Source organism: Nestor notabilis, unplaced genomic scaffold (genome assembly GCF_000696875.1).
Source record: "Nestor notabilis isolate BGI_N333 unplaced genomic scaffold, ASM69687v1 scaffold18189, whole genome shotgun sequence".
Classification (NCBI taxonomy): Eukaryota; Metazoa; Chordata; class Aves; order Psittaciformes; family Psittacidae; genus Nestor; species Nestor notabilis.
Window position 1 is genome coordinate 26,210 of NW_009945299.1, and position 19,130 is coordinate 45,339.

Below are 19,130 nucleotides of genomic sequence, written 5' to 3' on the forward strand. Positions count from 1 at the left end.
TACATTTGTCATATCAAATATAACGATCCTAACATCAGCTGATCTCTTAGTATTCTAGAAATCTCTCTGTGGCCAATAAAAACACAATTCTGCTCTAAATCCAAGAGGTGACACAGTATTTTAACTCTTCCTACAGACATGGAGACAGCACACTATTTCACTTAGACTACCCAGTGCACATCCTGCTTGGAAGCCCCAAGTTAATTTTTACCTGCTGACTACCACCATAGACCTAATGCAGAATTGCACAACTGACCTTACAGTAACTATAGCTGTAATCAACCACCTCAGGTTTGGGTAGGGGTAGAGAGGTTGAATTTCAGTGCCTCTGGAAGTCTGCCTTGGCTTCTGGGTGGCAAATGTTCTCTCAGTCCCTCTAAATACTTTTGTTATCAGGATGAAGAAAAGGGGTTACTTACTTGTCTTGAAGTAAAATTGCTTTTTCCAGGATCACAACCATCTCCTGCACACTGGTGCTCATGACAGCTGACCAGTCTAGAGCAGCTGCTCTCAAATGCCTACAAAGTGTGTCTCTCCAGGTCCTCTAGCAGTTTTCCTTGTAGAACACCCACTCTCCCCTCCTCAACAGGCCCAAACAAGGGGTACAGTTTCACACATTCCTTAACACTCAGGTCTGATGAAACCCTCCTCTTCTCCATAACCAATATTATCATGGAATGAATCATACAATAGCTAGGGTTAGAATGGACCTTAAAGCTCATCCAGTTCCAACCCTCCCTGTCACGGGCAGGGACCCTTCCCACTAGACCAGGTTGCTCCAAGCCCTGTCCAACCTGGCCTTGATAATTCAACCTGGCCTTTTATTATATAAACCTTTTACTATATAAAGCAATGGCTGTATGCAAAAAGGAAGACTAGAAAAGGAAGACTCCTGAGCAAGTATTTAAGGAGGAAGCTGACCACCCTTAATGTCTAAAACAGAGACTTTATCCTTCACTTCCACAAAACGCTCTTCTTGATTCCACTGCCTTCTAGAATTGCTTGGCAGTTTCACAGGGCAACACGAAAGCCATCCAGAGCTATGTACAACACATGAGTTAAACATAGTCCATTTGACGAAGTTAGCAACTTTGCACACTATTAATGTTTCCAAGTCTGAATGGAATCATCTCTGTGGTAATTCACAGCGTAGGGACAGGACAGGAAGGTACAGGGACCAGATACTTGACCAGAAAACACCATCACTTCAGTTTAAGCATACAGAACTGAACCTGTTTGCAAGCATATAAGACAGCCTATAGATCTCATTCTTCACAAAGGATGGAAACTCTAGGCTGAACTCAGTGAAGCAATCAAAAGAAGACTTTACTACCTACTATCTCCACGATGGAAACATTAGCTGTAAGTAGCAAGGCAGCAAGCCAAACCTGTGTTCTCACAGTTCTCCTCATCACTGTTGTCAGAGCAGTCATCTTCCCCATCACAGCGCCAGGACAGACGGACACAGCGCCCTGATTTACAGCGGAACTGGTCAGCTGTGCACATAGATGTAGCTGGGGGACCAAAAAAAGAACACTAGATGAGCAAGAAGGATCAGAAGAGACCCAGTTCTAAAGCTAACAGTCCCAAACACTCCTTTGCATCTGCAGAAAACCTGAATGCTCCCACCAGTTCCCAGCACTCACTGCAGTTCCTCTCATCAGACTGGTCATCGCAGTCGAAGTCTCCATCACACCTCCAGCCAGCATTAATGCACAAGCCACTGTTGCACATGAACTCTCCAGAGCGACAAGGCTGGTGAGATGCTGCAGAGATGGGAATGAATATAAAGAGCAAACTAAGACCAGTGTAACATCCCTACAACCCCCAAAGCACTACCCATACACTCCGCTATTGTGGAACTTAGTCCTGAACAGACTCCTCTTGGATACTGCTTTAATTTCTGTACACAGAACTATGTTGACTACGCAGTTCCCACCATTATTCTCACTTTGCAGAGTTAAATACAAAATAAATAATGGAAGAGCCATCTTATACACTTAGATTGCTGTCTACACTGCAACCCCTCTCCAGCCAATGCAGGTTTGCAGCTCAGATGCTTGGACCAGAACATCACCCTGCATTAACTTACAGCAGTCAGATTCATCAGACCAGTCCCCACAGTCATCATCGCCATCACAGTGGTAGATGTCCAAGATGCAGCGTCCATATGCACACTGGAACTCCTCCAAGCTGCAGGTGGCAGCTGGAACATCTGATGCTAAGAAGGGAATCCAAGAAAAAATGCCTGAGGTGGCAAGGCACAATCCAGTTTAGATGCAACCATCTCACAGTCTAATAACACAGCAGCAAGGATTCAGAGGAAAGGTTTTGGGAATTATAGCCATTGCTACATAGCTCTGTGTGACTTGTGTTACTGAGAGGAACTTGAATGCTGTTTGTGCTTCACTGAGAGGCAGGTTAAACCTATATATAAGGACATTCACACAAACAATCGATTAAAAATAATAATAAATAAGAAGGATGCTAGCCTTAAAACACTAACTTTACAAAACCCATTAAGTTCTAGAGAAGGAAACAGCTACGAAGAAGGAAGATTTCATGGGAGAGCAACAAAAAGGATCCAAGAGTGTCACCTCCCACCTTATGCTTGAGACACTATGTCTTAGTGCACTCTAGAAAGTGTCTGAATTGTTTATTGAGCCTGAAAAAAATAGACACAAAACCAGAAGGAAAAAATAAAGATACCCTTTGGGCTATCTTAATATTAAGGATTGAGGCATGTCAGAATTCACGGTTAAAGTCTGGAATGAATCCTTGAAAATTTTAACCAAAATAAGCACTTGAAGACCAAAGGAAGGAGGCAAGAAGCAAGATGTCTAGCTCTGCACCTGACCTTTGAGGATTTCCCCCTCCCTTTCCTCTCAAGCTGTCACCAAAACAAACCATGCCCTATCAGCAAGAAGCAAAGCCAGACAGATGACCCTGGGCAAAGCCCAACAAACTGAGACTCAAGGATTTGCCCCCTGGTCTCTGTTCAACAGTACACTGTGTGGGAAGGGATGAAAAACATTTGAGTCCCACACAGCAGAATCTGACACCTTTTCTCATACTCTCCAGAGAATGAACTGCATGTTTCGGGTATGAGAGTCCTCCAACTGAGGAGCTCTCAAAATAAATCCATTATGCAAAAGGAAAAAGAAAGACTGACATGAACTGCACATGAAGTAGTGGGCACAGCCTGTAGGCATGCAGTAAGAACTTCAGTTCAGTGACTATGGAGTAGCTGGATGCTAAATTGTGTGTTAATGTGCACTTCACCAAAGGAGCCTGAAACAAGTGCTTGGGTCTCCTTGAGAAAATCAAGTCAGTGGCTTACATTCTCATGTAATGTGATTCAATTCTGACACACACCCTCCAAAAGAAACACACGCACATTGAAACAACAAAGCAAAACACGAAACCCATAAAACACACAAAAAAGAACAGTGTAGTCCCATCTTGCCCTAGATGAATGACAGCAGGATTGGAGATAAAGAAAAGATGACAGCCACATGGAGGAAGATAAGAGAAAGGGCGGTAGCCAAACTGAGCTTCTTAGGTGAGTTACATAAAATGCCTCATAGACACAACTGCCAAGCCAGGAGTGGAGAAGCATTGTAGCTCAGAGAAGCAGGGGCACCAGTTCTGGGTGCCTCTCCACTCCCATAGGAAGCAAGGTTGAAACATCTCCTTTCCTTTCCCAAGGGCGTATTCATGGCCTGTGGGGAAGTGACAGGCAGGGGAGAGGAGGGAAAAGAGAGGGAGAGAGGCTGGCTTCCTCTTGGAGCCCTTTCCTGGCTTAGAAACGTTTGCAGCCCCTGGCTCCCTGCCAGCTCTCATTATCTGGAGAGATAAAAGACAAGTCCCCCATGCATCCACTCCCCTGCCCTTGAGGAGCAGGCGGCCCTGAGCCCCCTCCCAAAGCCTTTTGAAGTTTCCTGCTATCTAGAACAAATTCTGCACAACGCCTGTGAGAGCAGCGTGGGGGAAGGGACCACTGCAACTTCACAGGCACAGCAGAGAGGCAGTGGGGGTTAGGAAGGGACATAATAGACTCCCCTGTCCCACTTGCTGCAAGCCTGTGAAAGTGGAGGAGAAAACAACTGTTGTGGGCTCTCAGGGCCCCCCGTTCCCCATCAGTTACTTTTCAGATGCATAAAGCATCGCAGTGAGGAGAGGTTGGTCACGCAGGCTGCCCCTGCAGTGTGCCAGCTGGGGATGTACAGGCCTTGAGGATGCTGTATGTGTCCTCCTAAATTTCAGGCAGGAATCAGGCAAGAGGGAAAAAAAAAGGGAATATTTTTCTCCCCTTCCCCATCGCCCTCCAACTCCTACAGTTTCATACAGAGGTGTATTCAGTAAAGCATAAGCCTCCTGCTCTGACTCAAGGTCACACAGCCATGGGAAGGAATAGAAAAGCAGCCAGGCACAGATGAAGTATGCCTGTGAGGTAACACAAGAGATAAACCATTCTCTTGTGCCCTCTGGGGTAGGCAACAGAAGGCAGCATAGCTGCCAGTACAGGCAGGACTAACTTGTTTTTGATCTCTGTTGCAGAAAACGTGCCAAACCCCAAAGACAGGAGCAGGTCCAAAGGCTATTTCCTGTGGTTACGAAGCAAGGAGAGCACTTACGGCAGTTCTCTTCATCCGACCCATCCTTGCAGTCTGTGTCACCATCACAGAACCAGTGCTCAGCTATGCAGCTTCCATCACTGCAACGGAACTCCTTCTCCGAGCACTTTCTCATATCTGCAGAGACAACAATGCAGACAAAGCCTTGGCTTTTCTCAGAGCAGCCAGGAAACAACCACACCATGCTCCTGAAGCTCCCATGGCACCCACAAACAAGATTGTTTGTTAAACTATACATACCCATGTCATGCAAAACCATCACTGCTCATTTAACTGACATGAACTGGCAGATTCAAAAGGGACTTCACAATGGTATGTCAAGGAGTAACAGAACTCAAGTGATTTCTGCCTGGCAGGTAAGCCACACAGCCTGAGATCCCAAGCAGCCAGCCCTGGGAATGGAATATCCCACAAGTCCAGGCCAGCCAAGCCAGCTGCAAGCCCTCACTATGCTCAGGGGTTCACAGGACAGCACAGGTTGGAATCTGCACTACCCCTCCCAAAGCACTGGCAGGGCAGTATTTGTAGGACCTCATCACTCACCACACTGCTCATCGCTGTTGTCACCACAGTCGTTGTCACCATCGCAGTGCCACAGGCTGCGGATGCAGTATCCGTTCTGACATGAGAACTCATCTTCCTCACACTCCCGCGGAGCTGCAGGGACACAGAGATACAAGGTGAAGACAAGGCAAGAAGATTTACCTTGCAGAACACCAAATCCGTGATGTTACAAATCCAGCAACATCATTCTCCAAGGACGCCACCATGTTGGAGAGCTGATTTCCCTTCCCTTACAACAGCAGGAAAGCCACAGAGAGGTTTCTTGAGTGTCTTCCACTCCATCCACAAGTCAAAAGCACAGCAAGCTCTAACACCTGAGAACGTGGTTTGGAGAAAGTACCTGGCACAGAGCGATGGAGCCACACACCCTGTATTCCAGCATAGCCCCAAGCCAGGCTCAAGAGATCCCTGCACAGAAAAAAGGCAATCCAGGCCTCTTTCTAAAGGAATTATTAGGCTCTATGATTACCTAACAAATAATTGCTCATAGAATTATATCTCCACCTTCTTTTCACAGTGATGCCAAAGCTATCTTCAAAGGAAAGGAAATGTTCACTGGAAAGGAAGAGAGAAAATTTAAACTTCCTCTCCTGAACACCTCAGTATTTGCAGCCTCATTCTATCCTCTTTGCCAGTCTTTTAAGGAAGTTTGTCTGCAGACCAGTGAGGAAAGGAGAGGGACTGCAAAATCAGCATCTGAGGACCTCAGTCGAACAGAGACCCTCCTATGCTTAAGTGCTAGATTGAACAACCCCCTGGGAGTCTCTAATTCACAGAACCTTGCCTTTCTCCTTTCATTAGTTCCCACATCTTTTAATCACACCCTTCTCCACTGTTGTCACAACTATGAGGGCACTCCAACTTCTGAAAGGCAGAAGACCAAACAGACCCAGACCTATATACCTTTCCTTTCACAAAAATCTTTGAACAGACTAGAAAACTGAGCTTAGTCCTGCGATCCAGAGCATCACACACGATCATAGAACAGTTTGGGTTGGAAGGGATCTTAAAGATCACCTAGTTCCAACCCCCTGCCACAGGCAGGGACACCTTCCACTAGACCAGGTTGCTCAAAGCCCCTGTGTCCAACCTGGCCTTGAATACTTCCAGGGACAGATGTCCACCTCCTGACCCCTGCTTCCCAGCCATTTGCTCAAAAGGGCAGGCAAAGATCAGGGCCATAGTGATCAAAAAGTGAATTCATTTCCGCACAAGTACTGGACATGGAATGCTTCACAGCCAAGAGCTTTAATTTCTGCATTTCTTGAGATGCAGTTCCTCCATCAGAGCCACTCTGGAGCACCACACACACAACTGTAGTAGAATTCAAGGGCTGTAGAGTGATTATTAAGCAGCTGCAACCATCTCAACCAGACAGCAGAACAGGTCTACTCCTAACTGCAGCCTGATGCAGCCCTGGTCACCAGCGCACAGCTGAACTCCAGTGCTATATAACACACCAGTTCTCTGGCACGTGCTGCCAAGTATGGACCTGATTTGTTGTGGAGGAAGGTTGTATCCCTGAACACCTTTTGCTAATGGAAATCAATCACGAGTAACCCTTGTCCTCAACACAAAGGGGAAACAAGGGGCTGAACTCCAAAGATTCAGGCAAACTTCCCTCCATCTTAATGGCACAATGGCAGTGCTCACAGCTAGCAGCCTGCTATGGCAGCTCTTGTCAAGATAGGGCTTTGCATGGCAGCACAGTCAGCTTTCAGGGTAACCAGACTTTTGTGTGGAGACCATCCCTATAGCACCTCCCTCTCCTCGGGGACCTCTGTTTGAAGGGAGAGGATGCTGGGGACATCCCAGCAGAGCAGAGAAGTCAGACAGTAGAACCTGAGGCCACAGGAAGTCAGCCAGACAGGCAGTTCAGGAGGATTTGGCAGGGGTTAGGTGTTTCCATGAACAGGGGAGGACATGAAGAGCTCAGGGAAGTGCTTCATGGGACATTAACTAGCAGGGCTGCAGGGCACAAACGGTTCTCCAGCCGGATGGAGAAGCATCCCCTCCTCCAGGACACGTAGCTGAACAGTAAACCAGGTGCCAAGGCAGCAGGGCTTAGGGGCATCAGGTACAGACACCTCCGTTACAGGATATAGCTTATAACAAGCCAAAGGTCTGATTCAGTGGATAAACTCTTGTATTCCTGTATGGAAAAGGGTCAATTTTGCCCAGCCATGGCAGGAGAGCACTGCACCCACCCTCTCCCCTCACAGAGGTGACTTACGGCAGTCCTGTTCATCGGAATCATCCTCACAGTCATTGTCTCCATCACAGACCCACGACCGGCGGATGCACTTCCCGTTGTCACAGTGGAAGTCCAAAGGGGAGCAAGTGGGCAGCACTGCAACAGCAAAGAAACACCTCATGGAGCTGCAGCCAGCTTCCTTCCTGAAAAAGAGTTCCTTCCCTCCTGAGGGAGGAGGGCTACACCTCTTAGGAATGGAAGACAAAGTCATGAGGAAGAGCTGTTCCTCAGATGGGGGCCAGGGCAGGGCTGTAGCTTGGCAGTCTCTGCTCCCCAGAGAAGCACTGACCTTCCCACAATAAAGTAGCCGCCACAATTCCCCCACTGAGTTCCTTTTGTCTCTTTCATCCCTGAGCCTCCTGCCCTCCCATAAGTGCACTTGTTTTAGAACAAGCCAAATTACACTATCAACATCTTTCCTGCATGCTTCCCAGTGAAGTCCATCCTGTTTCTATTACACAGCGAGATCTTTAGAGTGAGAACTATCAGAAGCAATGCATTTGGGAGCAGGATTTTGCAAGGTACATGCTACAGTGTGTGTTCCAGGACAGGAACTCTGCCAACATTTTCATCTAACAAACCTGCAAGGAGAAGCTTAGAGGCAGAAATCCACTGCTGGGGATAATTTGCTGTACCTCAGGTGTGGACATCAGAGTCCAAACCTAGTCTCCAGAAGGGGCAGAGGAAGGAGGCAGATGTGGGATGGTGCTTGCCTGCACAGGAGCCTGCTGGCAATTGGGTAGAACCACAAATCCACACTGTTTGAAGAGGCCTGGAGCCACAAAGCTGGAATTCAAGGGGCAGCATCAGCCCTGTCCTTCCCCCCACAGATGAGAGGAACACTCAACCCCAGGAGGTTTATGCTTTTAAGTGCTGCCAGATGTGATGGGGAAGGGGCTGCACAAGGCTGCTCCTGGCAGGTGTGTTCTCCCAACAACAGCGCTGGCTCAGCGATGCGAAGGGGCAAGGGCTGGAGAGCCTGAAAGGTGCCTGAAACCCTTTCATCTCAGCCCAGCTTGCTGACAGCATCTCCCATCTGTCACCAGGCAGACCAGCCCTCCGCTGCTATGCTGCTGCTGCTTCCCCTGCCAACAATATCCCGGAGGTGGGAGCATGAGGGGAGGGAGGCAGGTAAAAGAAGAAGGTGAAGACAGCGGCCACGCACACGAGGAGAAGGATTTAACAGGGAGAACAAATAGTCACAATTTCAGCTTTTCCAGCTTCCTCAACCCTCCACTTCCCCTTGACCCAGGACTGCTGCCAGCGTCCTGTGAAAGCAGCAATGGATTAGGACCACTCTCTATAGTAAGTCCTCCAAAATTTCTCACCAAGGGCTTATCCTAAAAACCTCCCACCATAGGAATACACCAGTGCAGTTAAATTCAGACTTGCTCTAACATCCCTTTTTCTAACCACAAATTCACCTTCTCAACCATCCCTGCAGCATGGAGCGTAAGCATCTTTGTATCTGAGGGCACATCACTGCTCTCAACACCGAACCCTGCACTAGGTGACAACATGCAGAATCTGGCAGTAGCCCTTGGGAGAAGGCTCTTCTCATCCTGTTCAGGATGCCCCACGCAGACAGATGCCCAAGTCAGCTCCAGCTGCTTCTAGGCCCCAGAGAGGTATGAAGGAGAGGAAGGACAGAAATCTACTTTCACCCCACAGGTTTGATAGCACCCTGCTCTTCCAATGGCTGACCCACCTCCTTGCATTGCACTTCCTCTGAGCATCCCTGTGCTGCATCAATATGGAGATGGAGCTTCCCCTCCTTCCTCAGGACAGAGAGAAGGGGGAAACAGTCCAGTTCCCAAATTCTGCTTCCAAACAAAACCAAGACAGATTCTTGAGTTTCAGAGGGTCAGTCCCACACATCAGCCCTCTGTCCCACAAGCACAACTCCCATAGGCTGCACACTGAGCAAAGCTTCTCTGGCCTCAGCTGCAGTTTCAGGGCTCAGACCATCCCCCTAGCATATGCTTTTCGGTCCCAGCGTGACTAATCACCAAAGGGCTGCACAGGAGCCACCTGGAAGGGAATTTGCATGCTGGCTCTCCAGGGGAGAATTCTTCAGGCTCCCACAGGGTTAGGCCATTAGCGCTGGTTCACAGCCCACACCATTATCCCCCTGAACTGCTGCATCCCGTCATGAGGTAAGGACACAGAATGAAATTCCACCCCTACAGGGAGCACTTCAGCCTATTTCATACTCCCCCAACATATAAAAATTGAGCTTCAAGCACAGGGGAGGAGGTGCAGGGGGAAGAGGGTGAAACACAAACTGCCCCATACAAAGGAGGACCTAATTCCCAGCCCAGCAGACAGCAACTGTTTGTCAGCCCAGACAACATTGGAGGGAGATAAATCCCCTTCTACAGGAGCTCTCCTTTAAAGGAGGAAAAATAAAACTTAAGAAAACTAAAGAAAAATAATAATACTTAAAAAAACCCAACAAACACCAAACCCCCTGCCCCCAGCAACCTAATGAATGAAGACTGATGATCATATGAAGCAGAATAACTACCAATGAGATCAGGGAAGAGATCCACATAAACTTATTGCCTGAACCTAATAATAGTCAGAAACAGATGCTTCAAAGGAAAACGCAGGAGATTCTGGGAGCATCTTTCAGATGGGGGCAGTCTTTTCCTAATCCCTTCTTCCTAACTCTGCCCTCCCAGTCCACAGTCGCTTCTCCCCGTTAAAAAGCAAACTGCCTACACAGAAACATTGCTGTGTTTCTTTCTATTTATTCTAAACACATCAGGCTTCAGTTCCACTGTACAGCCCTTTGCTCCAGGGTTGTTATTATTCAGCTCTTCTGTTGGTCATTTATTACTTCATATTTTGATGAGTTTTATTCCTGTGGAGTTAAAGCTGAGGACATACCACCAGCCCACAGTTAATGTTTAGTATTGTTGTAAATATATCCAAAGTGTTTGGAAATCTGAAGTTAAGAGGAAATTCAAAAGTTAAGAGGTCACACTTAGGACATTCAAACAACCTCCACTGTATTTTGTCTTGACATCATGGAGCAACTTATACAACTTAGTAAGTGACCAGCAGGTCAAAAGAGGTGATCCTGCCCCTCTGCTCTGCTCTCATGAGACCTCACTTGGAGTATTGTGTCCAGTTCTGGTGTCCTCAACATAAAAAGGACATGGAGCTGCTGGAGCAAGCCCAGAGGAGGCCACGAGGATGATCAGGGGCTGGAGCACCTCCCGTATGAAGACAGGCTGAGAAAGTTGGGGCTGTTCAGCCTGGAAAAGAGAAGGCTGCGTGGAGACCTCAGAGCAGCTTCCATTATCTGAAGGGGGCTACAAGGATGCTGGGGAGGGACTCTTTGTCAGGGACTGTAGTGGTAGGACAAGGGGTGACGGGTTTAAACTAAAACAGGGGAAGTTTAGATTAGATCTAAGGAAGAAGTTCTTCACAGTGAGGGTGCTGAGGCACTGGAATGGGTTGCCCAAGGAAGTTGTCAATGCTCCAACTCTGGCAGTGTTCAAGGCCAGGTTGGACAGAGCCTTGGGTGACATAGTTTAGTGTGTGGTGTCCCTGCTCATGGCAGGGGGGGGGGGTGGTAATAACTTGTCTTCCTCTCTCCCCCTCTCCATTCTATGATTCTAACTCATACAACTCATTTTAAAATCACACTACCACAGTCAGAGGAGTACATGGCAATATAAATGAAGCAGTAGGAACTCCATTACTTGCCAGAGATGGAGCAAGACCTCTCTGGACAAGCTGGATTTACATCTAGAAGACTGGAAACAGAACCACTGTATTCTCTTTCCAGCTCAATATTGATGCTTACATGACCATGGGACAGTTCTGTCTCTTTAGCTCCACTTCCCCAGCCTGTAAAGGTTATTTATTACTTCCTAAGGAAGCAGCAAGTCCTTCATAGGCGCTGCTTCCACTGATGAGGTGATCACAGATTGCACTAACATGCTTTCACCACTAATCATGGCAGGATTAGATAATGCAACAGTGAACACAGTGAAACTTTGTGCCCCCCTTCCCTGTTCAATTCCAGCTTGGTCTCTCCCTATCTGTGCAATATTTTCCTAAAACAGACGAGGAAAGGTAAGCCCTAGGATAGACTGGAAGACAGACAAATGCCCAGACAGAAAGGGACTAACCCACCTCCCCCAGGCAGAGCAGAGGCAGGATGGGGAACAAGCCCAAGGAAGGGGAGCTGGTGGGAAGAGCTAGGCTGGGCAGTGACAGCCAAAGCGAGCACACCTGCCAACTGACAGCGAGCAACACAAAAAGGCCTTTGAACTTCCAACCATTTCCCTGAGCTCATCCCTCTGCATGGTCACGCTGGACATCATCCAAGGCTTCAGCAAAGCTACGTCTATGGTAAGCCTGCTATTCCTCCCCCTCTCCCAACTCCTATTACACAGGCCGCTCTTTTATGGCTGAGCAGAAGGGGAAGGGGGAGGGCGGGGGAAAAGGGAAGTTTATAAGGTGAAACGCAGCCTGAATCACGTCCCACTGTCCTTTGAACACTTGATTCCTGTTGCCTGTGGTGAGCAGGTTGCTTTATACCCAAGGACAGCAAGTGACTGGTGTTCAGAGCTCCGGAGCGCAGCGGTTTGAACACTGCTGCTTAATGACACAAACTCTCGGTCATGTGAAGAATGAGAAGTTAATTTAAAAAATAAATGTAAGCTCCAAAAAAACCCAACCCATGCTACCCACATGAAAGCCAAGTGCAGCCTGCCCTCCAGCTACGGCCACACTCGTGCGTGTGGAGTCCGCTCTTGGGAAAAAATGGGAGACGCTGCATTTTATTAACTACCTTTTGGAAAATCTAGTTCCAGAATAACATAAAATGTTCCCAATTTCACTGCTGAAGTGTATTTAACAATGCTGCTGGTCCAAAGAAAAAGAAGGGGAAAACCAATTTAAACTAGCATCAGCACCCAATCTTTCACAGCCCTTTGATCACAAGCACGCTCTCTGCCCGAGGGGGCATTGCATTAATTCTGGTGCCTTTTAAAGGAAACACACATTCTCCAAGGCCAATAAAACGGTGAAGCATGGTTGCAGATATGGAACTGGTGTCTTTTCAAGAGAAACTTGAACTCTTGTCAAGAGTAAATTAGTAAAACTTGGAGTTTAAAAGCGAAGCTTTACCTGAGCTCTTATGTCTGAGCTCAAGACTGGTGATTTGGTGAGAGGCAGAGGGAAGAGGATTCTTTTAAAGTTTCTGTTAATTTTAGTAAAAGACCTGTGAGATTCTTATCCTCACATCAACTGAAAATGTTTTGTTGTGGGACTGATAAGCAGGCTATACTGATAGTCCTGTTCCTGGCAAGGAAGAGATCCACTCCTGGGCTTGAATGAGCTGTAGCTCAAGAAGAACTGCCTAAATTTCCCAATGAGATAGGAACAACAGACCGCTTTCTGTAAGCTTTAAGGTAAAAGGAGTAAATTCTCCTTCAGTCCCTTTAAATGAAAAAGTATTGTACAACATAGCATGGACCTAAGCAAGCAAATCTGTCTCATGGAGTTGCATGTGTACATTGGGTATGATACAGATCCAACATTCAGGGTCAGAAGGCTCTACTGGGGGATTGTTCTGACGGGATTTGGCATATCTTAGGAGAAACAGAGCTATTTATCAGTCCTCAGGCCAAGTTTACTCAGTTGTCCTTTCACCCTTGCCACAGGAAGTAAGGCTCATTCACACCACGCTGGACTTCAAAGCACATGCAGGAGGGCAGAATGAAAACCATTCCTCCGCTTGCATGCGGCTTTCGTTAGGGACAGTCCAAAGTAGTCTCTGTTGGCACAAGGCAGGAAGGCAGCTGAGCTACTCTGTGCTTGTGTAGGAAGGGCTTCCAAGGCAGACAGTGTCAGCAGGCCAGAGGGCTGACACCAAAGAAAGTCTATGAAGCTGGCATGACAGCTGGGAGGTTGCTTATTACTATTATTACTACAGCTCTCTGGCTTCTAAACATGATCCAGAGCAGGAAGCAAACATGGCACTGAATTATTGGCTCCCATCACAGCAGGACTTCAGATCTGCAAGAAAACCAGTTCCTGCCACAGCCGGGTAAGCAGAAGCAGGGCTCTCCCCAAAACAACAGGAAAATACCTGCGAGAGGCAGACATTCCAAGGACACCAATACAAGGAGAGAATGTCTGGAGTGTGCAGAAAGAGTAACAGTTGAGGAGAAACTTGGTGCAATTGACTCAAAAAGCAGGAATTTGTTTTATAGTTTGTAATAGAACATAAAGTAATTAAAAAAAAACCACATATTTTAAGAATTTCTCTGAAAACTGAAAATCTCTCTCAAAAGGAATGTTTCCTGTGTCTGCTCTTGTTTTTCATAGCTGCAGCTCCTCACTGCCAAGAATCTTGTCCTTTTATTTCTTTTCTTCTCACACAGTGCATTTCAAGCTGTCTTTCTTTAACAGAAGTGGTAGATTACATGTTCAAAGCTAGAAAACTGCATTAATGTAGGATTTGGTAAACTCCAATCAACTTCTCAAGCATGTGCAGTGATATACACACAGACACAAGATTGAATCTTGACCGGCTAAAGCAGTTTTCAGCGTTCTTCGCACCCACTGTTTCACTCTTGCTTTCTCAGGAGTCCAGCAGTCCAGTGTGATCCCATTCTCCTCACCCTTTCCCAAGGAAGCAGACAGAACTCTCCCAGGAACTCATTCTTCTTGTTGTATTGGCTTCCATTATGCATATGAGCTGATACACTGAAGAAAAAGTAAACCTTAAAACAAGAATGGTTGCAGCTTTATTTCTCTGGAAAGTCAGGACATTCACAGCAGAGAGAAGGAAATCTCATAACTGAAAAAAACTAGCTTGCAGCAGACCAATGGAAATGTGGGATTCCTTGCAATCATTTCTGTTCACTCTTCTGATCAGAGACATCTTGAGGATATTATAATTCCTGCCTTTTAAACTCAGAGCTGTACTTCCATACATTGCTGAAAAAGAATCTCAACAGCTTTAGCATCTCAAAAGAGTCCATATAAGTGGATGCACAGACTTAGGTTCATGAGTCAGAACAAACCACTGGGCTCACCCCAGCATGAAGACTCGCCCAATGGTTTTTAAGGAGTCTCACTAATTTTTAAACTAGGCCTTTAATATATCTGGGGCTTGTTGGATGACTTCATCAAGACAACCCGAATGTACAGCTCAATGTTGTATTAGAAAGATATTCACCAATTCAGATCTGGTAAAGTCAATTAATACAAAATAAATCAGTTTCAAACCAGAAGTTGTTCTGAATTTGACTTCAACTAGAACCCTGCATGTATGTCACAGACAGATGGCCAGGGAAGGAAAGAATTTCCAAGTACTATGTGCAAACATCAGTGCTGATTTGTGAGAAGCTTAAACTGATTTAAAGTTGGAGTTGCTGTTCCAAGGGGCTCAAACCTCACTCCTGCTGCTTCCTTCATGCTTGGCACAGTCAGCAAACAGATGAAACGGGGAGTTAACCCCACAAATGAGTACACCTGTACGCCAAGCAAAAGAGAGGGATTTAGCAAGTGATCTGCTCTAGCAAGAAGTTTCAGTGCCATAACAAGATAGGAAGCAGCACAAACTACCACAAACCTACACTGTAGAGTCGATCTAGTTCTCACAAGCTAACAATAATATCACGTATCACTCGTAATGAGCAGCTACTCAGAGCAAGATGCAGCAGGCTTAAAGGAGTTAAGTGTTCCTAAGGCCCCTCCACTGCAACCTCATGTTTGTGTGCTGAAGCCATGCACTTAACATTTCTATAGAGTCCTTAGCCCCAGTGCCTAACTTTTATTTCTGCCTTTTTCTTTCCACTAAATTCCACTCGGAATACTTCTGTCTGTCAGCTGAAAAAGTTCTCCTCTTTGTATTTATTCTACTACAAGGCAATATTTAAAAAGGCAGCTCATATTCTATTCCATCCTCTTGAGTCACTTTTCTACTCTGTATAAATGCAGCTCTTTATCTCCCCTCCCATCTTGTCAACTCTACTGTCCCTCTCTGTACACTCTAGCTTACTTCTCTCACTAAATTGCACAGACCTACAGCACAAGTCGTACTCTTAATGAGATGTTTAAACATTCTCATCTTATACATGCTGTTTCCTAGACAGCTCCCTTTGCTTCAGTCTTACTGCTCCCTTTGCTTTGTTAGAAACCATAAATTAAAGAAGGCACAAATCAAACCCAGTTCCTACATTCTTTACCTCTACTTTACATACTTCCCAGCCTCCAGTGCCTGAAAGTATCAGCAGATTGATCACAGTCCACTACTACCTCCTAGTTTGTACAGCTTCCATTCAAATCCATATAGACCAGATTTCCTTAATATATTAGTGATACGCCATAACCAGAGCTGTAGGACCAAAAGGCTCCTCTCATCCAGGCCATGGAGAGAGACACGATGCAACAGCAGACACCACCAGAGGTGTGTAAGAACATAGCATGCAAGTAAATGTTCTTCCACAGAAGTCAAAATCTGCCTCTATTTGTGATATAAAGACTTCCCGAACAAGAGGAGGCACATTCATCTTTCACAGCCCTCAGCACATTTTCCATCCATAAACTTGTCAGGTTGCTTTCTGAGAATGTCTGAAATTCCAGAATGAATGTTTTATGGCAAGGAGATCCACACCTTAAGTGTATGTGGTATGAACAAGCAACTCTTGGTAGCTTTGAGCCATCGCTGGTTCTCACCTAGCTGGCCTCAGCTACACAGATGCTGACACTATGCAGATACACAGGAGCTGCAAAGTAAATTCTCTCAGCAGATCCCAAGATCAGTGAATGCTGATGACCCTGTTTACTTTTCCCTTCCATCACAGGGCAGCCAGGACAGACACTCTCAATATTCTTCACACTGCTTATTTATTTTCCATTAATATTTATAGCAAACCCACGTAATTTAGTTCACTGATAGCCCTTTTGCAAGGGTGGGAAGAAGACAGGTACTTCTCTCTGTCCCTCCCCTCCCTCTAAAACATTCATGTCCAACAGCTGTCTAAAACCAGTTGCAGAAGGCAGAGTTGGGCTTTCACTGTGCTTTATGTCAGTGGACACTGGCTCTGCTAGACTCTGAGTCCTGAAGTCAGTCAAAAGTATGTCAGCTACAGGCTTAAGCATTTTTCATGCAAAAACTAGGACATGCCTGTAAAACAGAGAAGCACCTGCAAAGAAGCTAAAACAGTTTTCACAAGCACAAGTCAAGAATGGTATTCTTACTGCAGCCATCTTCATCACTGTGGTCCCCACAGTCATTGTCTCCATCACATTGCCACTGAGCAGGGATGCATGTGCATTCACCAAAAGCACTGACAGCACATGTAAAATGATTCCGGCCACAGGAGCATTCGGTGCTACTTGTAACACCTGGAAAGGAACAGAGAATAAAAGGTATTTTTAAGAGATCCATCTATTTTAGGGTAAATGCATTAAATACAAAGTTGACATCACAGTTTTCCTCCACGTACACACCATGTGTATGAACATGTACTCTATTGTAAAGGAAAACATTCACCCTCCTTGCACTGTTGAAACAGGACATCAAGTACTATGTACAGTTTCCTGGAATAGGGCAATTTGAAGGCGACAGCAAATAGCAACCTGCCAAAAACAGACTTGGGAATCAGCTGAAAAATAACTCAGCACTAGTTACAATCAAACTCAAGCAACCTCAGGTATCAGAACAGCCTTTTTATTTTACAAACTCCTGCAGCATGGTGCTGCTGCTGCTCCGCTTAGTTCTGACACCACAACAGAGGGATAGCAAAGATTCTGCTTCAGAGTTGTCTGGGGTCTTCTCCAGAGCCTGAACTTTTTAAAAGCAAACCTTTTACATGTCTCTGCTTTAGACAATTCCAACACTAGTGAAAGAACAATCAAAATAAAAATCTTATTTATCTGTAGAGATTTAACTGTGACATTATCCTGTGTGTAACTGACATTTATGAAAGCAAGAGAAGAGGATTTTCAACTCTACAAACTGACTAAAAGAAAATGCAGTCCAAATGTCAATATATAATCCGATAAGACCATTTTTTCCAGCCTTAAAGGTAGCTTAAGGAGCTCCCAACCCTTTCCTCCCCTCTCCCAGCTACAGAACAACACTCTGCACAGCTCTTGACACTCACCCCTGTGCAAATGCAACTGTGGTATTATCCCACACATCCTCTTAATAAATCTCTGCATTGAGAGAGAACAGGCTACAGCCCACCTCTCGAAAGGAAAAGGTCATGCCTGAACTTCTGTCTGACATTATCTGACAATTTATGTAATCAATATCACTGTTAAACAAATTATTACTCAATCGAAAACCCCCTCGGGCTTGTCTGGGACTGAATTCTTTTTGCATGGTGCCTTCTTTCTGCAATTCAAACAAACCCAAAGCTCTCAGATAAAACAGGAGATCATAAGGAGTACAGAGGGATACCAGCCCCATGTGGTACTTCTATAATACCTGAACTATTTGCACATTTTCTTAACTCAATCGTAACACTTAGTGTATCCATGATGAACCATGAACTGCAGCAACCTGAACACACACAAAGAGGAAAAAAAGCCTCATAATTTCCTTAGTTTCCATTCTAACTGGGAAAAGCAGCACCTGCAACACTGCATGTAATTATTCCTCAACAGTCTCAACAAGCAGAATGCCCCCCAGAGAAGACATCCACTTGTTCAAGTTAAGCCAAGATTTAAGTTTAGAAGGGATACACTTCTTGCTTGAGGAAGAATGCCATTCTAAGATTCTTCTGCATCAAAACTGGCCAAGGATTACTGTATTTGCCAGAGAAAGTGGTCAATACCTGGTGTAACAAAGGACAGAGGCAGGAAGAATGTAAGGTGAACAAGGAACAGAAAGAAGGAACAGCAAATAAAAGAGGGCAGAGTGGTCAGATCCTCAAAGGACTTACTGGGGATAGCCAGGACAAAGGCTGACTCAAAAAGACAGCAAGTGGCTGATGTAGAGTCAGAATGCAAAAAAAGCAGCACAGACATCCCTAAGGAAGAGCAATGCATCATCTATGCAACATATCTAACTGTTACACACAGACACGAGGAAATTCAGAATAACCACAAACCTCCCCAAAAATCAGACAGGTTCCTTCAAACCGGCAGCACAGGAAAATCAGGACAAACCACCTTCTGCTGTTACCTACCACTATTTAGAAAGGCAGAACTGACTGTATAGTGTATCCAAGATAGCTGCTGTTTAAATCCCCTTCTCCAAAGCAATTTTTCTACCAATGTCCACAACATTATCCCAAAGCACTTACCCCAGCTACTTTAAGCTCCAACACTCCTTCCCATTATAGTAAACCAAGACTATCATCATCCTTATTACCCCAAGAAAAAGACATATCCAAAGCTATCAGTAACTGGCTCTATGTTGCCCAGGCTCCACCATGACCTAGGGTAGGTTCACTAACAGGAATGGATCAAACATCAAGGCAACCAATTCTTAAACTAGGGGAATATATTTCATGATTTATTCCCAGCTTAACAAAGTTGGAGGGAAAAAGTAAGTGGGAGTTATTTTAGCTCCTGAATAGCAGCACGAAGGTATAGTTCTGCAACAGCAGAGAAAGAATCAGTGCAGCTGTCCTAATCTGCAAACTGGAATTTAATCTGCTGTATTGTCAAACGTACTGTTATCTTCAAAT

At 45.7% G+C, this 19,130-nt stretch overlaps 1 protein-coding gene across 1 annotated transcript in view; it reads right to left on the reverse strand.

Annotated features, from left to right (window-relative positions):
• LRP4 (low density lipoprotein receptor-related protein 4) overlaps positions 1-16,879 on the reverse strand; it is a 39,216-nt gene extending 22,337 nt beyond the window's left edge. Inside the window, exons 1-7 of the mRNA XM_010022808.1 lie at positions 16,690-16,879; positions 7,435-7,551; positions 5,181-5,294; positions 4,638-4,754; positions 2,093-2,221; positions 1,647-1,766; positions 1,389-1,514 (exon numbers count right to left, since the gene is read on the reverse strand). Coding sequence (XP_010021110.1) covers positions 1,389-1,514; positions 1,647-1,766; positions 2,093-2,221; positions 4,638-4,754; positions 5,181-5,294; positions 7,435-7,551; positions 16,690-16,879 — 913 coding nt within the window. The remainder of the gene's footprint in view (positions 1-1,388; positions 1,515-1,646; positions 1,767-2,092; positions 2,222-4,637; positions 4,755-5,180; positions 5,295-7,434; positions 7,552-16,689) is intronic.
• Between the last annotated feature and the right edge of the window lie 2,251 nt (positions 16,880-19,130).